The sequence below is a fragment of the Lepidochelys olivacea genome (genome assembly GCF_965140295.1).
Source record: "Lepidochelys olivacea isolate rLepOli2 genome assembly, chromosome: 7".
NCBI lineage: Eukaryota > Metazoa > Chordata > Testudines > Cheloniidae > Lepidochelys > Lepidochelys olivacea.
This window is the reverse complement of record NC_140417.1, coordinates 114,156,812-114,175,843: the sequence shown is the minus strand read 5'-3', so window position 1 is coordinate 114,175,843 and position 19,032 is coordinate 114,156,812. Positions and strand designations below refer to the sequence as shown.

The 19,032-nt window shown below is 47.5% G+C and overlaps 1 protein-coding gene across 3 annotated transcripts in view; it reads left to right on the top strand.

The window, feature by feature from the left end:
- Nucleotides 1–19,032, top strand: part of VWA2 (von Willebrand factor A domain containing 2) — a 75,788-nt gene that overhangs the window by 46,994 nt on the left and 9,762 nt on the right. For 2 of the 3 annotated variants that reach the window (XM_084634149.1, XM_084634148.1), the window contains 6 exons: nucleotides 349–481; nucleotides 2,941–2,996; nucleotides 4,616–4,723; nucleotides 6,906–7,487; nucleotides 9,293–9,844; nucleotides 18,291–18,413. In XM_084634149.1, the coding sequence (XP_084490275.1) occupies nucleotides 349–481; nucleotides 2,941–2,996; nucleotides 4,616–4,723; nucleotides 6,906–7,487; nucleotides 9,293–9,844; nucleotides 18,291–18,413 (1,554 nt within the window). The remainder of the gene's footprint in view (nucleotides 1–348; nucleotides 482–2,940; nucleotides 2,997–4,615; nucleotides 4,724–6,905; nucleotides 7,488–9,292; nucleotides 9,845–18,290; nucleotides 18,414–19,032) is intronic. The other variant, XM_084634150.1, reaches the window with a different exon arrangement.

Here is a 19,032-nt window from a genome sequence, read left to right as displayed (position 1 = left end):
TAGCTAGTACAGTGATGATGGTGGTATAGGAAGCTCTGTAGAACAGAAGAACAGGGGTGGACTTGGTGGACATGGGTGCAGGTATTGTGCCAGAACAATGCAGACTACAGAAGCTGTCCCCAGGAATCCAGTAAAGGGCTGACCTGTCCACCAGCAACAGGTTTACTTGTTTTGGGGCATCACCGAGGGACTTGTCGAAAAGCTGCAATGAACTCTCTTTGCTGGACAATGAGACAAGCTGGCATTGCTGTGGCTTGAGCAATATCCCAGCTGTGTCAGCTCCCACTCCCAGACAACTTCACTTGCAAACAAATGCACCAGCTATTTTGTGTGCACTCTTTGTGCCAGGTTGCAAGATTGAATCTCACCCTTGCGAACGCAAGACACTGGAGACCGTGAAAGAGCTGGCTGGGAACTATATGTGTTGGAAAGGGTCAAAGAGACCAAATGCGGTGCATACATCTCTCTGTCCATTCTACAGGTAAGTCAGCGAGCCTTCTCTCTTGAAGTTAGTAGTGCACACAGAGTGAGAGCGCACACACCTCCATTGTTAGGTACGATGACTTGGGTTTATGATTTACTGTAACTTTATATTAATATTTATATTACAACAGCACCTAGTGGCCCCAGCTGAGGTTGGGACAGGCTCTGTACATATACATAGAGAAAGTCTGTGCCCTGAAGAAGGTGCAATCTAAGCAAAGGGTGAGAGGGGAAACGGAGGCATGGAGAGGCAAAGTGACTTGCCCAAGATCACCCAGTAGGTCAGTGGCAGAGCCAGGGTTAGAACCCAGATTCCCAGGCAGGTTTCCTTGTCACTGGACCATCCTGCCTGTTATGTAAATAGCCTCATTTATGTACTTCACACAATTCCTATTTGTGCAACACTTGCTTATATTCTATGCAATAAAGAGAGTGGATAAATCCCAGATACTCTGTTGACCCTGAACCAAATCCAGCTAGTTGTGATATTAGCCAGGCAAGCTTTTATTTTCAGGGAAGTCCTTTTATCCTTACTTAATGGAACTGGGAGATGCTGGGCTATGGAGAGGCTTCAATAGCTGTCTGGAAACAGCTCCCACTCATACCGAAGAAAATATTAAGCAGATAGGTTGCAAAACAGAGAAGTATATTGTCAGGTCAGTGGCAGCAAGTTGCACAAGGAGATTCCTCTCGCGGTGAGGTGAGGATGTATTTGAAAGATTGTGAAACTTATCAGATCCTTAAAGAAATCGAATGCCTTCTAAAAGCTTCATTACTGCAATTTGTACAATTAATGAAAGAATTTTAAAGTGACCTGCAAAGAAAAATGTAGGTTTGTGCTCTTTTTTTGTTTGTCTGATATATAAAGAGAGCCTGAAGGGGAGGGAGGCAGAAGGGGAGGAATTGTTGGTGTTTTTTCTCTTGCTTGTTTTTTATACTAGAAATTCAGGTCTTGTTTTCCAGACTAGTAAGGTTATGACATCAAATACAAAGGAAGTGAAACTTGACTCATTGAGCTGGGAATCTATTTTTATTCAGGCTGTCCAGAATCTCAGATCTTTTTTTTTAAAACTCCAAATGTCTAACAAACCCCTGGAAGGACAGATCTGTTAAAGAGTGAGCATCCTTTCCTCTTCAATGAAGGGCTGAGAAATGCCACACTACACTCCTCTAAGCCCCAATGAGTCCTCCAGCAAAACTAGGGAAGATTAGACTTGACAAGGCTGATCTTTCTAAAGTTTTAAAAAAATCGGGAATCCATCCACCTTTTAAAACAAAACTCTCCTACCCCCGGCATGTTATAAATAAGGCTACGTTTTAGTCACAGATATTTTTAATAAAAGTCATGGACAAGTCACGAGCAGTAAACAAAAATTCATGACCCGTGACCTGTCCATGACTTGTACTATATACCCCTAACTAAAACTTGGGCCAGGGATGCTCCAGGGGGAATGCTTCGGGGGGGGTGGGCATCGGTGCGTGGCCCGGGACCCCCGCTGGGGTTGGAGTGGGGTTGGAGGGGATGGCAGGCTGGAGGGGAACCGCAGCCAACGGGAGCTGCGGGAGTGTGCCTGCAATCACGGGCAGCGCGCAGAGTCCCGTGGCCCCTCTGCCTAGGAGCTGCAGAGATATGCCAGCCGCTTCTGGGGGAGCTCCCCTACCCCCTGAGTTAAGCGCTGCCCTGGAACCCAACTCCCTGACCCAGCCCTGATCCCCCTCCCACTCCTAAACTGCTGCTGCTGTTCGGGCAGCCCCTGAGCAAACCACACTGGCCCCTGCAAAAAAATCTGTGACTTCCGTGACCGACACGCAGCCTTAGTTATAAACAAGCAAAAAAGGGGGACACACATCATTTATTTTTCCCATCCAGGTCAGCTTTAAGATGAGATGAATGGTTTCAAAAACATGATCAATGAGCATTCACTCATTGATCTCATATGGAGGGATTCTTGGGAATCAAGAGTTGCTTTCTAGTGCAGCCCTTGCTCTCTTATTAACTGGAAAAGTTAGAGCTGGTTGGAGATCAGAGTTTCCGTTTCATGGGAAGTTGCAACATTTCAAAATTTGTTTTTATTCAGATTCAGAACAAAAGATTGATATTTCCCACAGAATGAAAAGTCCAAAAAATGACAATTCAGAACTATTGAAATATCTGGTATTGTAAAAATATTATAATATCAAATATTTTAATTCAGCATATGAAATAGTAGTCTAAACAAAGTGAAGCAAATTGATAGTCAAAATGATTTGTTGCAACTTTTTCACCTCAAATTTTAATTCTGTCAAAAATCAGTCTGTTCCCACGAAATATTTCAATTTTGATGAAACTGCATTTTTTGAGGGAAAACTCATTTGTCAAGAACTTTGTTTAAATGGTCAGCCTTGCAAATGCCTTCTTAATCTTTTAAATACTTGGTCAGTCCAATTTCATATTTTGTATCAATCTTTCTATCTTAGTTGGAAAAGAGTCTTGATCAAACATCCGGCCAGATGCTACCGAACTACATGCCCAGGTAGGACATGACCTTTCTGAAAAATCTCATTACAGTCTAAGAAAAAAAAAGTGAACTAAACTCAGGTGATTATTTTAAAATCACATTCAGTTCCTCAGCAAGGATCAGAAAAGCAGGGATCATAATTCTTAATGGATGTTCGTGAGGAATAGACCCTTTACCAGTCTTTCATTAACCACTAAAGAAAAGAGTGAGATTTCTTGTTTCACTCATGTTCTTGACCATGAAATCATTCTGCTGGCTTAAAACAGTTACCTTCAGTCTCTCCCTTCACTCCTGGAGGAGCTGGTTCACCTTTATTAGTCTGAAATTCTTCACGTTCTTGTTTGTTGATAGAATCACACCGTTCCCAAATTACTATTGTCATCATCTGCATAAGCCAGCAAGAAATAGTGTCCAAGTATTGCATTAGTTTGGGGACTGCATTGCTACCAACGTGGAACGTTTCTGCTCAAGTTGTAGTTGAGTGAGATGCCTTCAGCCATGTAATTTGGAACCATCAGTATCATTCATTTAAGAGGGAACCTGACACTTAGTAGTTGTGTAACTTGGTTTTGTGGTTGTGTGGGAATAGCTCCTCTGGTTGATTTACCAGTATGATAGACCATTCAGTGGTTCAAATCATGGAGTGACCTGATTGCTTTATTTTCCTTGAATGCCCTTTGAAAATACATCCTCATCATTTAAGCCCCCTGATTCGGAAGGGAAATGGAGATTCCTCGATCTAGCAAAATTTGTATGTGCTACACAAGCAATGCAGTAAATTCTGGAGGAAAGGGTAGGATTTGAAAATGAAATGGATAGCTGCCAAACTTGTTCTGATACCGTCAATGTATGGTGTCACCATACCGTGCTACGGGGACACGCCATAAATACAGCCCAGCAGATGAAATGTTCAGTGGTAGAGTGTTTTGGACTGCTTGCATTCACTATTTCTCATGGTAGCTTTTGAGCAAAAAGTGTTGTAAGCCACACCCCAGAACCATCCGTGCTGAATATGCACCAAAAGGTATCTGAACAGAATGGACCAGGTTCTAATCTCTTCTCTGCTGGTGTGAATCTGAAGGAACCGCACTGATTTCAATAGTTACTTCAGATTTACACCAGTGTAACTCCAGTGGAGTTACTCCAGCATTTCCCTGATGTAAGTGATTTAACTCCACAGCAATTCAAGTGCAAGGTGGCAAACACACGTAGGAATGGACAGCTTTATAGAGCTGACACTGAATTGTAATGTGGTCTTACAAAACCGTGCTTAAAGAGAGCGGGCTTTTTTAAATGGTTGGAGCTGCCCTTTAAAGAATATATTCATTCAAGTGTAAATAAGTTAAATTTAAGAAATTACTGAGTTCTGCTAATGGGGCTTATCTTTGTACATTATTAATACTCAAGCAAAGCTACACAGACATCCCAGCCTTACTTAACTATGCTTTATTTGAGTAGAGAAAGAGACCTTTCTGCAAAGCGAAGGACAATTACCTTCCAAATGCCCTAGAGCCCATCTGACTCTGCATACTCTCAAAACACTTATAGCTAATCCACTGTGTAGCATGACTGCTGTGTTTTCTCTCTGGGCCCAACCCAGGCTCTCTCCTTCTCCTTCTCGGGTGCCTTTGCAGATCCCTGCGATTCCCAGCCTTGTCACAATGGAGGCACATGCGTTCCAGAGGGATTAGAAAGGTACCACTGTGTGTGTCCTGTTGGATTTGGAGGAGATGCCAGCTGCGGTATGTGGGGCCTAAACCTGGTCCACTGGTGCGGTGTTAGCTCTTGAATCTGTTGATTGGGACCATCCCTCTGCAGCCTGCCTTCCTGTAACAGCCCTGGTATAGAATTATAATGCAGTTTGCTGGATGGGGTTGAGGCTAACCACTGCCTTTTAAACCCTGCTCAGAGGGCTGAGTTTGTTTTCCTACCGCTTGATACAGGGCTGTAGGGCTGTCAGTGACTGGGACTTGCTGCCTAGTGCTACAATTTCCAGGGGATGATCCTTCCTGCTCTCTCCTCAGAGCCACTGTGGCTGCAGAAGGCACCAAGAAATGAGTCTCACCAGTGGTGCCAATTTAGATGTTTCCAGGAGGTGGCAAATTCCGGTCCTTCTCCCTACCCCTCTTAAGAACCCTGTTCTGGTCCCTGCTTGCCTCTTCCTCCCCCTCTCCCCAGCAGGGTCCCTGAGTCTCCCTCTGCTAGGGAGTGTCCCCTGTTACCCACACCGTGCATGAGCCTGTCACCAGGAGTCGGTTCTCGGCGGACTCCCCTGCACTCTGCCCTACAGGCACAGACTCCCCGTGTGCTAGGTCACAACTCCATTTGGCCAGGCTGCCTCCCCATCTGTCAGGAGGGGCAGCTGGGTCAAATTTCATTGGCACTGCGACCACACAGCCTGAATGGTGTGCTCCAGCAGCAGCTGGGCTGGGTTAGTACGGGACCATTGCATGCTAGCCATGCTGCGTACCCCGTGTCCCCTGAACTTTGCCTGTGCAACTTTGATCAAGTGCAAAAATCGGGGGGGGGGGCATTTTCCATTCCCCACCAGTAGCTGTCATTGAGTCCCACTATATTCAGAAGCCCCTGTGAACTTGGTCAACCGCAGGGGTGGGCAAACTCCCGACCTCCAAACATTTTAATCTGGCCCTCAAGCTACCACTGGGAAGCGGGGTCCGGGGCTTGCCCCATTCCGGTGCTTGCCTCACTCCGCACAGCTCCTGGAAACAGTGTCATGTCCCCCCTCTGGTCCCTACACGTAGGGGCAGCCAGGGGGCTCCACATGCTGTCCCCACCCCAAGCACTGCCCCCTGCAGCTACCATTGGCCAGGAATCGCGTAAATGGGAGCTGCGGGGGCGGCAGCTGCAGATGGGGCAGCACGCAGAGCTGCCTGGCCTCACCTACGCATAGGAGCCAGAGCAGGGACATGCCGCTGCTTCTTGGAGCTGCTTAAGGTAGGCACTGCCCAGAGCCTGCATCCCAACCCCCTCCCACGTCCCAACCCCCTTCCCCAGCCCTGATCCCCCTCCCTCCCTCCAAACCCCTCGGTCCCAGCCCGGAGCAACCTACTGCACCCACCCCTCATCCCCAGCCCCACCCCAGAGCTCGCACCCCCAGCCAGAGCCCTCACGCCCTCACACACCCCAACCCCCAATTTCATGAGCATTCATGGCCCACCATACAATTTCCATACCCAGATGTGGCCCTCGGGCCAAAAGGTTTGCCCACCCCTCATCTACAGCCTCATTGGGGCTCCTTCCATCTCAGTATGCGGGGAAATCTGGAAGCAGGGCATGAGAAGTGGATCCTGCTGAAGGAGAGGGACAGCTGAAATACCTGTGCCTTGGCTCCGCATCCCTCGCCTCTTCTCCCTCAGATCCCTGAAGAACTTACCTGCACATATGGGCTGGGAATTTCAGAAGGGATTAATGATTCTGGGTGCCCAAGAATGTTTTGTACAAGAGGAGAATCATGCCTCAGGATGCCATTCGCTTTGGTAGGATGCCACAGAAACCTCAAGGGGCTGAGAAATACGTTGCAGGAAGTCATCCAGTGGTTAGGGCATCTTTTGATACAACTTGAGAAACCTTAAAGGGGTGGGTGCTCCACATTTTCTGAGATCAGACTCCTTTAAGGTGTCTCTAGTTGTATCAAAAGATGCCCTAATTACTGGATGACTTCCTGCAACGTATTCATCAGCCCCTTGAGGTTTTTGTGGCATCCTCCAAAGCGAATGGTGTCCTGAGGCATGATTTTCCTACTGTACAAAACATGTTGCCCAACACATTGTTTTGTTTTCTTGACAGAGAGGCTCTGGAGTGCATTCTCTCTCTCCTTCAGATCATTGGGATTGCAGGAGACCCACATGATGTGCTTGCTTATTTTTTGCATTACATGCAGTTACTCACTTCCTTTGCTTTCAGCACCGAAGTTGAGTCTGGAGTGCAGCGTGGATCTTCTTTTCCTGGTGGACAGCTCATCTGGTACCACCTTGGAGGGATTCCTGCGCTACAAGGCCTTCCTGAAAAGGTTCATTCGGGCAGTGTTGAGCAAAGACTCCCCAGCAAACGTTGGAGTGGCCCAGTACAGCAGTGATGTCCAGATCCCGATCAAAGTGGGCAAGTACAAGGATGTGCTCGGTCTCATGAAGAGCGTTGACACCATGCATTTCAGCGGAGGGGGAACCTTCACCGGCAAAGCCCTTCGGTATGTCACGCAGCATGGCTTTAAGAGTGCTCCGGCCTTCGCGGATGTTCACGACGATCTCCCGCGTGTGGTTGTCTTGCTCACGGATTCGGAGTCCCAGGATCCTGTGGTAGAAGCAGCTAAATATACCAGGGGCAGAGGACTCTTCCTAATTGGTGTGGGCAGCGACTTCTTAAGAGCAGAGCTGAACGACGTGACTGGGAATCCAAAGCGGACGGTTGTCTATTCCAACCCCTCGGATCTGTTCAACAAGATCCCTGAGCTGCAGAAAAAAATCTGCAGTGTAGACAGTCATCCAGGTAAGGCCGTGGCTATAGATTGTAGTGCAGTGACAGAATAACTGCTCAGGGGAGTTCAAGATTTAAGGAGTAGGATGGTTAAAAGAATGAACTTCGGTTCCCCCACACAACAATGGTCAGGAATCCAGTGATACTGATCCATAATCGGCAGAGCACTCCCTGGACCTTGAGAGCTAGCTTGTGTCAGGGACTAGAGAGGCTGAAAGCACTGAACCCCTCCCATGCAAAGACCTATATTCCCCAGCTGCAAGGGTGGCTGTGTCTAAGACTGCTGCTTCCTCGGGCACCCATAGGCACGAATCAATCAAAAAACGGTAAGGACGGGTTGTGGTCCACTCCCAACTCCTGTATCAGCCCAGAGAGCTGGCTAGCCAGCGGGCTAGTGGTATGGGGAGGGGGAGCTCATATGGATCAAGTATTATGTGCTGCTGAAAGGGGTAAACTGCAACATGTGCACTCTCTATCTGCGATGGGGATTAGGGGGAGGAAATGAAGCCCCTAGGGCACCATCCAAGCTTCGTCTGGGGCGCTGCGGCTCTAGTCTGCCCCCGCCTTGTGGGCCTGGAAGCTGGTGAACTATTTCACTGGTCGGTGCACCAAAGAACGCTCTCCAGTCACAGGATTTCACTCCCTTTTCTTCAGGGACTCAGTGTTATTTCTTCAAAATAAAACTGTTTAACACAAGTTCGACATCTCAACCGTGAACTTCCCCTCTGATCCAGACCCTTCTGCAGGAGTTTGTTTACTCCGTACATCTACCTGGGCATCAAGGCAAGCCTCTCTGCTCCCTCGTTCTTCCTAGACGGCTCCCTACAGGATTACGCTCCACAGGCTGCCTGCCTGGGAGCCACATATAACCTGGGATATTTCCACTGCTTCAGAGACGCCTGTAGGAGCCTTCCCTGTTCCCTGCAGTTCTCTAGCTCAAATGAGCTATTTGCTGCCTGTTATGAGGACAAGGTGATCTCCAAGCTATCACCTGATTCCTGGCTTCACTGCTTTAGCTGGGGGGCAGCTCATCAGACACAGGTGAGGCTCTTAAAGTGCTGGCCACTCTGTGACAGGGCCTCAACGGCACAGTCTAGCCATAAGTAATTAATCCTTCTAATGCCCCTCAGAGTGAGGGTAGTCAGAATTATGATCTCTGTTTTATGGATGGGGTAACTGAGGCACAGAGAAGGTACGTATCTTGCCCAAAGCTTCCCAGGGAGTCATTGTCCGAGCCTAGATCAAACCCGAGTGTCCTTGCTCCTCCAATTATGGGCTCAGACCACAGGGCCAAGCCTCTGACTGAAAAAGGAATACCCTTGGTACAGAGAGACAGAAGGTGCATGAGGTAATATCTTTTATGGGACAAACTTCTCTTGGTGAAAGAGACAAGCTTTCGAGCTTAGGCAGAGCTCTTTGTCACATGTGGGAAAGGTACTCAGGTAGTCACAGCTAAATATGAGGTGAAACAGGTTGATCAGCATAAGTAGTTAACACATATAGTAAGAGACCATTCAAGGTTAAGGATTTGGCTCAAACCAGTGTAACAAGTGTAAAGAAACTAGAAATATAATCTAATGCAGTAGCGCTTGTGTTGATTGTATAGCTGGGGATTATCTTCTCTAGCTGCTCATTACGAGGAGGCTGTATATTCCTGTAACAATGAATTGTGAATTGCAATCTGCCATTCCTCATAATGCCGCAGTTCATTACTGCCCAGTAGTCATGTGTTTGCCTACGGGAGGTGGCTCCTCTGCTTTGCTCGGTCAATAATGACTATATTCTGAAAGGCTTAAAGTTTGCTCTCTCCTTTCCAGGCTGCCAGTCCCAGTCTCTGGATCTGGTTTTTGCCTTGGATGCCTCAGCTGGAGTTGGCAGGGAGAACTTCCTGCGGGTGAGGAACTTTGTCAGTAGCAGCTCTCTACAGTTCAGTATCAATCGGGACGTCACCCAGATCGGCCTCGTGGTCTACGGCAGCAGGGCTCGCACTGCATTTGCCCTAGATGCGCACGTCACCAGCTCAGCTCTCTTTCAAGCCATCAGCCAAGCGCCTTTCCTTGGTGGCTCGGCCTCCGCGGGCAGAGCCTTGCTGCACATCCATGATGACGTCATGACTGTTCCAAAGGGGGCGAGGCCCGGGGTGAGCAAGGCCGTGGTTGTGATCACGGATGGGAGCGGCACCGAGGATGCAGTAGTTCCAGCTCAACAGCTGCGGAGCAATGGCGTGTCGGTGTTTGTTGTCGGGATTGGGGGTGTACGGAGGGAGACGCTGCTGAGGGTGGCCGGTTCTCCCAACTACCTGGTCCACGTTTCATCTTACGATGATCTGCGCAATTACAAAGACTTTATTATGGAAAGAATATGTGAAGGTGAGATGACTTTTGGCCTCCCTTTCTCAGTTCTCCCGCTGCACCCAGAAACCAGCTGTTAGAAGCCTTATAAAACGGACAAACCCAAGGATCTCACTGAGCCCTGGTCCAGTCCATGAGATTTGGTTTGGCTACTTTACCAGTTGTGGTTGCCTGTTGTAATCCTATCTGGGTTAAATCAGTTTCACTCTGTGTGTTAGAGGCACAAGAGAGTTTAAATCTTGCTTTAAATGTGTAGGATGTCACATACTACATACATTGCAAGGTATCCAATGCAATGTTCTTACTGGGGGTACGAAGATGGGACGTATTTCAAAGCAGCTGGTGACAAGTTCCTTATGAGCCACAAGGAAGGTTCCAACACCTGATTGTATGAGTCCTTTATCTCAGCAGGCTTTGGATCCAGATCTGAAACTTGTGGCTCAGTCCCATCATTTCCTTCCTGTTGTCCCCTATCCACTTGCTGCTCACGGCTGACTTGCTTGCCCTTGTAGTTACTGGCCACTAACTAACCATGGTAGCTTTAGGTTGAACGTTTAGGTGGGGCGACTGTAACTTGCCTTCATTGCAAACGGTCCCCGTTATTAGGGGCACTTTTGCGAGTGCTCTCAGTGTTCTGCTGTTCAGTGAAAAGCTGCTGTCTGAGGGCTCACGTGCACACAGCCTGGGGCACTGGAGAAGGGGGAACACATAGAAGGGGCTATTCCATTAAATTAAGAGCCCTCATAAGCACGTGGACCTGACATGGACAAAAATTTATTTTCTTCATTGTCTTTTTTTCTCCTTATTTTTCTGAATTGGGCAATCCCCCAGATAGCTGGGGTAAAGCCCCCATTGCTAACTATGGAACTGTGTCCTTTTATGATCAAAGGAAAGGGGGATAAAGGAATAACTTTCAGCCTTCTGGGGTGTTTTTAAAAAGCTGTTGCTTTGTATTTTCTTATGAGATGTACAAGTAAGTGTAAAGGTAACGACACAGGTGATCTGAAGAGTTAGAGGTGCTTTTATTAAGCAGGAAGAATACAGGTGATGACTGTAAATTAGTTTTAAGAATATACATAGGTACTTGATGTTTATACCCATGTGTTTAGTGCCATAGTTTCAACAGACCCCGGTTGTTAGCAGGCGGGATCGAACCTGGAACTCTAGAGCTAAATGCCTGAGCCTCTACTGCATGAGCTAAAATCCATATGGCTGTTAGCTAAGACTGTACAGCAGACTTGTTAATCGCTCTCTCTAAGCGGTCTCGGCACCACTAGATGGGCGAGAACACCACACACAGGAGGTGTGTGGGTTACACATGAAGCTCCATTGAAATGATTTAAGGCCTGATCCTGCAGGGTGCTGAGCAAGTCAGTAGTGCTGCTTGCAGGAGCTACTCAGTAACTTGCAGCACTGTGCCCTTCTATGGCATATATTTATACAGGGCAAGACTCAATTTATCTTCTTGCCATTTCTCTGTTTTATAATGAAGCCCTGTTGCCAATACAGGCAAATCCAGTGCTTTGAGATCTGCAGCTATATTTATCATCATCTGAATATGGAAAAATGAGGGCGATTAGGTAGGATGGATGGTCTTGAGTTTAGGGCACTAGACTGGGACTTGAGTGATCTGGGCTGTTACCATTTCTGCCACAGATGTCCCGTGTGATCTTGGCAAATGTCCCTTGTCTCCCTGTGCCTTAGTTCCCTGTCTATAAAATGAGAATAATTCTTCCCTGAAGGGATGTTATGGCCATCAATCCTTGAATACTTGGGAAGTGTTCAGTTACTACCAGGATGAGGGCCATATAAGTGCCTAGCCAAATAGAATAACACTTCTATGCCCAGTAACTGCTTTAAAGGTCAAGCCTTTCGATAGATGGGAAATGGTTCTATTGGGTAATTCTGTTTCAGGAAGGAATGAACAACGTTTTCAAAGCACTGCCTTGGCTAAGAGAGATGGCAGATGTGCTAATGTTTTATGAGCAGATAAAGTCGAGATGAAATGGGATTAAACTCTTCCACTTGGAAAGCGGTTAGGCTGAAATGATTATAGATGGTCAGAGGAACATTCTGTAATTGTCTGAAAGCATCAAAGATCAAAAGAGTCCCAGCTGATCCATGTTTCATCTTCAAAGATGCACTTGCCTTTATCCAAGACGGGGGAGAGAGCTTAAAAGCTGGCCCATCAGAAAGTTATCATGTGTGGGCTGCAAAGGCATAATAATCAGCTCGTCTTAGAAGGGTCAGTGTATTCTGTTTACCGAGTAGAGTCCTTAGGAATGTATTGCTGGCGTTAAATGGATGTAGGTTAATCACTAATTAATGCTTAGGGGAAAGAAGAAAAAAGGACAATCAAATCCTCCCCAGCTTTGTCTGTGGGGGAGAGAAGGGAATGTGATGATGCAGAAAGAATTTTGGGGGCATGGCAGATTGAGGAGGCTCTGATTAGCTTTATGGTGAATCACTAGCATGCTGGGGTAGGTGGGGTGGAAGCAGATTGCAATGGATTTTGGGGGTCCCTGCTGCAAAACAAGGGGTCTCTTTCTTTTCTGTGTGCTGAGTATTTATATTGCTTTTCTGACCTTCAGGGTCAGTTCATTCACTTTGGTGGGAGTTTGCCTAAGTAAAGACCTCAGTGTTTGACCTGGAGTGGAGGTGTCTGATTGGGGGACTGCAGGCCCTAAGATGAGGGGATGCCCCACAAGACAAGTGAGTCATGCTTCCCCCACTGAAGAAATGAAATGGCTTAAGTTCCCAAGAGGAAAATGATGTTTACTTGAACTGGCTGGTATGTGAAACAATTGGTGCTCAGGGCATGGCTAATTTTCTGTTTGCACATGAGAACAAACTTCTGGGAATTCCTACAATTAAAATTACGTCCCGTGGACTGAGACAACATGAAAACCTTCTCAGTCACAACCTGCAAATTCCTCCCTGCCGAGAGTCTGGGATGTTTGCATAGCATGTAACAGTGCGACCTTAAAGACCTAGTCAGCTCCTTCTATTCACTCAGTTGCCCTTTAAAGACAAGAGACTGGGAAAGTCAGTAATTCCTCAGGAATTCTCAATACACCAGAGGAGAATGGACTTTTGACTGTGGGTATGCAGTATGGTCATAGCCGTGTTGGTCCCTGTTAGAAAGACAAGGTGGGTGAGATAACATCTTTTACCTCACCCACGTGTTACTTCAATAAAAGATATTACCTCACCTACCTTGTCTCTTTGATTGTGGGTGGCAGAGTACAGAGTGGCCTTAAAGTGCCCCTTCTTCAGAGCTGCTTAATATAGGGCATACAAAGAGAAAGAGCCACAGGGTGATCATGGGTCAGTGTAGGGTGATGTTCCTAGGGCATAGCACTTTACTAGAAACAAGGGGGAATCTTGACCTCTCTGTGCAGTTTTAAAAGCAGTTGATGTGCAGTAGAGAAATATGTATTAAGGGTGAAATTCTCCCATGCTCAGAGAAAGCTGATAGGGTCTACGTATGAGGAAAATTCCACTTAGGCTCTCCAGACTTTTGCTTAAGTGTTCAGTAGGTCTTGGCTGTAGAAGAGAAGGTGGCAAAAGTCCATGATTACAGAGCAGAAACACAGCATTTCCTGAATTGCAGCTGTTATTTGCGTGTGCTGGTAACTATTGTTTGTGGGCCAAGGCTGGGGACAAGGACAGTGTAACAGAGAAAAATCTATCATTTCAACTCCTGCTTAAAGCCGGAGACATAATAACAGAACCAGAGGCCATGTGATGATTGCAAAGGCAGGAAAATCATGGGTTCTGATGTTAAAAGTATGTGAAAGGTAGCTTGGATCAAAGGCTAGTGTTTTCAGTGCACTCTTTGACACTCCTCCTGCCACCCCAATTCCTTGACCCCAGCTTGGACCGATGGAGCAGATCAGTGAATTGTTCAGTGTAAAACCTAAATAATGGTCACAGGTCATGGAAGTTGGTACTGGAATCCTGATGTTAATCTCCTGCTAAAGGATGTGCCACTGATGGTTGGCTGGACAGTAGAAATCCACATAGTGTCTGTTGTAATGCAGACGTTGTCTGTGTGCGGTAACAAATCCTGTCAAGGAACTTCACCGCGGCCATTTGGATCTTCCTAATGAGACTGTCGATTGAGTGCAGGATTTTTCTGTTTCAAAAGCTAAGCCTCTCCTCTCTTGAGCTAAAGGAGATTCTCCAGTGGCTGCTGGTGGTGTAGTTATTACTAACTATATTTATTGTGACAGTGCCCAAGCGCCAGCCAAGAATTGTGCCCCATTGTGCTAGGCCCTGTACAAACACAGAGTTAGTAAAGGGCCCCTGCCCTAAAGAGCTTACTGGCCAGATTAGGGTGACTAAGTGTCCAGTTTTGGACGGGAATACCTGGTCAGAAAGGGATCCTGGCGGCTCTGGTCAGCACTACTCGCCGGGCCGTTGACTATCCGGTTGGCGGCGCCAGCCACCATGCTGCACGGCTCCTGGGTTGGGAAGCAGCTGGCATGTCCAGCTCCTCGCCTTAGGGGCAGCCGGAGCGGGGGGTCCGGGTGCTGCCCCACCCACAGGCGCAGCTCCCGTTGGCCGGGTCAGGGCAGGGGAGGAACTAGTGCGACTCACGCTCAGAAGGTGGCTGTTGAGGGGTCGCGTAGCACGCACCTGTCCAGCCGCTGCCGGCCCTCTTCTCCTCACGCTCCTCGTGTGGATGGGCTCCAGCTGCGGCACATGCCCTGCGGCGAACCACGGTCTGTCTGTCGCCCCATTGCCGGCACCCAGGAGTTCGAGGTGTGTGTATCCCCGTCTCAGAATGCTGGGAATGGGGCTGCACCCCCATCCCCTGTTACGGCATCCCTCCCCGCCCCAACCCTCCATCCCCCCATCACTGCATCCCTCCCTGCCCCAACCCCCCCACACCCTGATCCCCCTGTCACTGGATCCCTCCACTTCCCACCCCCTGCACTCCCACCCCCCGTCACTGCATCCCTCCCCCGTCCCATCCCGTCCTGCCCCCATACCTACCCATCCCAGCCCTGTACCCCTTACAGTACTCTCCCACCCATCCTCTCCACCTCCCAAAGCCACCACCCCCATGTCCCTCGCTCCCCCTGCAGCCGTGCATCCGTTCACCTCCATACACTTCTGCACTCCCATTATGTCCATATACACCCCTGTGCCCTCCACATCGTCATGCATCTGTAGCCTTCTGCCTCCCCCTGCATCCCCATCCACCTCACATACCCCCCACACCCCCTCCTCTCTCCTTCACTGCCCCCTCTCACACCCACCCTACTCTCGTTCTTGGCCTCTTTCCCTCCCCCATCCACTCTCCTCCACCCCCATCCCATCTTTTCCCCTCCAGCCCGCCCTCCTCCCTTCCCGGCTGGGTGATTTAGGCAGCCCCTGGAAAAGTATATGAAAAAGTGTCTCTGTGTAGGCAAGTTTGTGTGTGCATGTATGCATTGTATGTGTGTAAAAGACTGTGTGTCTTTGTGTAGGGAGCTGTGTGTATTGCCACATGTGCGTATACCCGTGTGAATAAAATTTGCAGCCTAACTCTTTGACTTTTATTCCTTTTGCTGGCTTGTGCGCAAAAAAAAATGATGTAAAATATGTGTGTGTTCATTTCATAACAAGTGTTTAAAAGAGCAGGGAAGTCTAAAAGAAATGTATTATTTCTTAAAAAGTGAATGTTGTTGACTAGTAATTGCAGAAGAGCCAATGTATCAGACATTTCTCCCCACCTTTGTCTAGCTACATTATAAACTCTTTGTTGCAGACTCTCTCTTTTTATGTGTATGTCCGGCACCTGCCACCCTGGAGCCCTGATCTTAGTTGGGGTCTCTAGGCACAAAACAACAATAATAAATAATGTGGAAGTATAAGTGTTAGTTCATGCTACATGTGTACCCATGAATACACGTGTGCATCTGCATGTAGGGGTGGGAGTCAGTTTGTCCAGATTTATTTATATAGGTATCTGGACAGGGTGCATTTCAGTGGTTGTGCTCTGTGGATTTGTATTTGGGCTTCAGGAGTGGGCCTTTTTAATGGACCCATTGCAGCTGTGATAATGTGTGGTCCTCATTCCACACACAAAATTACAATATAGGCATTTATGAAATCAAAATATATTTATTGGTCTGTCATTTCCACAACTTACCACCATTGACAAACATGAACTGTAGTCCACTTTCTCATCGATGGACTAGAACTGTTGCACCAATGTTGCATTATACAAAATATTTATACGGATGATGTGACATGAACAACTCAGGTTTTGTACTTGTACAAGAGCAATATCTGACAAGTTATTAAGCAAATAGAGCTAAGGGTGGAGCAGATTCTTAGTATCCCTTTTGGATTGCCCATTATCCACCAAGAAAGTAAAATAGTTCCCCAATTTCTGTTTTACAAGTTACATTCTTACTAGCTGTCTGACTCACCTGCATTTGAAGCTTAAATTCACTTTGACCTATTCACCCTTTTATCATGCATCCATTTTGGAGAGCAACACCAGCATGTAGGAGTATATGTATATGGCACTGGTGAAACAAATACTTTATCTGAATCTGGTGTCTGTTTTAAATAGGGTGGTGAAAAGTTGGAGAGGGTGTAGAAGACAGCCACAAAGATAATTTGAGGACTAGAGAAAATGCTTTACCATGAGAGGCTGAAAGAGCTCAATATGTTTAGTTTATCAAAAGGAAGACTGAGAGATGACTGAGAGGTGTAGAAGTATCTTCATGGGGAAATATCATCAGATACTATAGGGCTCCTTAATTTAGCAGAAGAAAGGCATAAAAAAAGTCTGGAAGCTGAAGCCAGAAAAAATTCAAATTAGAAATAAGGCACACATTTTTATCAGTGAGAGTGATTAACAATTGGAACAATTTGCCATGAGAAGTGGTGGGTTCTCCATCTCATAAAGTCTTTAAATCAAGACTAGATGCACTTCTGGAAGGTATGCTTTAGCCAAACATTAGCTATTTAACAAGTTATTAGACTCAATACATGCACGATGGGACGAAATTTAATGGCCTACGATATCCAGGATGTTAGACTAGAATTAGTGCCTTTTGGTCTTAGTCTATAAATTAATGTTATTGCTGGGATTGAAATGGAGCAGAGGGAGGACTATGGCTCTGATTCCGCATTTGAATAACTTTACACATGTGAGTAGTCCCGTTCAACTCAACGGAACTACATACAGGTGTAAAGATACTCATGTTCGTTTGTTTGCAGGATTGGGGACAGAGGGGCCATGGAGTGAGCAGGAGGCGGGGCCTCAAAAAGGGGCAGGGCCTCAGGGAAGGGGTGGGGCAGGGGTGTTCGGTTTTCTGGAATTAGAAAGTTGGAGACCGATGCAGGGTGAGGGAAAGGGTGCTTATACCATGTGGTTGAGTAGTTCTTATTCCACCCCGTAGAGGGCAGAGACTTGCATTGCAGTATTTTGCATTACCTCCCACCTTCTCTGGAGAGTTCATGAATGGGATCCCAAGTTGCTCTGACGGATAACTATTTAGACACAATCCTGATAGAAAATAGCATCCAAATGAGCCAATTTTGGGGATAGAGAAACTGATTTTTATACTCTTTACCAGGCACTCAAGTTGTGAGAGAACAAAAGTGATGTGGTTAGAAGACCCACATTCTAAGCCACTTAATTGTTTAGCTGAGGAATTTCACATGCCTCCAAACACTATTGCAGAAATGCCAGTCACAGTACAAGAAGATTCTTCTAAGATGCTGCTGCTTAACCCTGTGTTTTTACAGAAAAATGGCACGAAAAGTGCTGAGGCTTGCCGACAGCTGTAGTCTGCTATGCTAGGAGAGCTGATAGGCGCTCACGCTTGTGCTCTCTCTCTCTCTCTCTCTCACACACACACACACTTACCTCCTTCAAATCCCCCTTTAAAAACCCATTTCTTCAGAAATCTTTCCCACCTTGTTTTCTACCAATAATCTCTCCACCCTCTGTTTTTTTTTTTTAATCTAAGATGCTGTCCCATGTCTTGTGTGGTCTCTCTCAGTTCCTGTGCAGGAGCTCTGGGCTCTGTGCTAATGCATCTGACTGCTGGACTGGGGCTTTCAACTGTAAGCTGTTTGGGACAGGAAACATGTCTTACTCTCTTTTGTGGGGTGTCTGTTAGTGGACCCGATGCCCTTGCCTTAGTGGGAGCCATGCCGGTCTCTTACTCAGGACAGCTAGTAAAGTAAATCCTCTTCCCTGACCTTTTCTAGACTTTAACTGATGGTGTTTTGCTGTTACAATGTACACACAACAACACGGCAAATGGCTTGGGTCTCTGCCATTCAAGTATTTTATTTCCTTCCACCTCTTTCTGTAAATCCAACCGACTTTCCCTGCAAGGGCAACATTTACTGTCATGCCAACGTGCTCATGCCGGAGGCGGGTTTGCGAAGTTAATATTGTGTAATGTGCCAGAGCCTGCCGTTCTGTCTGTGTTTTTCTCTGTTACAGAGGCTAAACACCCGGTGAACCTGTGCAAACCTAACCCGTGCCTGAATGAGGGAGTGTGCGTTCTCGGGAATGGAAGCTACCGGTGTGAATGCCGAGGCTGGGAAGGACCGCACTGTGAAAGCAGTAAGGCTCGCTGAACAGGAACCAGTCAGTGAATTTCAGACGGCAGTGCAGGTTGAGGCTTGCACATTGTCAGAGGGCTAAGAGCTCAAGGGTGGGGCCGGAGCGTCAGCTATATGGTCAAGAGCAGTGGTTCTCAACCGGCGGCCCGCAGGTCGCTTGCGGCCCAGTCAGCACAGAGCTGCTGCCCATGTGACATCCTCAGGGCCGCAGAGGTAGTATTGGATGCAGCTCACATAACACAATGCTAAATACAACTTGCAGGAGCAAAGATTCCCGCTCCTTTCATGACAGACCCCCCCCTTATAACGGATTGGCAGACGTCCTCTGCTTCCTCTAGCCCCAGGGTGGCCAAACTTACTGACCCTCTGAGCCACAAACAACCGTCTTCAGAAGTTCAAGAGCTGGGGCGCACCTGCTGGGGCTCAGGGCTTCAACCCTGCGGTGGAGCGGTGGGGTAGGGACTTCTGCCCTGTGGGGAGGGGGTTCTTGTGGCTTCAGCCCCGCAGGAGGTGCCTGTCTGGGCTCGGGGCTTCAGCCCCACTCCTGCTGAAGCAGGCACACCCTGTGGGGGTTGAAGCCCCGAGACCCCTCTCCCTGTTGGGCAGAAGCCAGAGGTGAC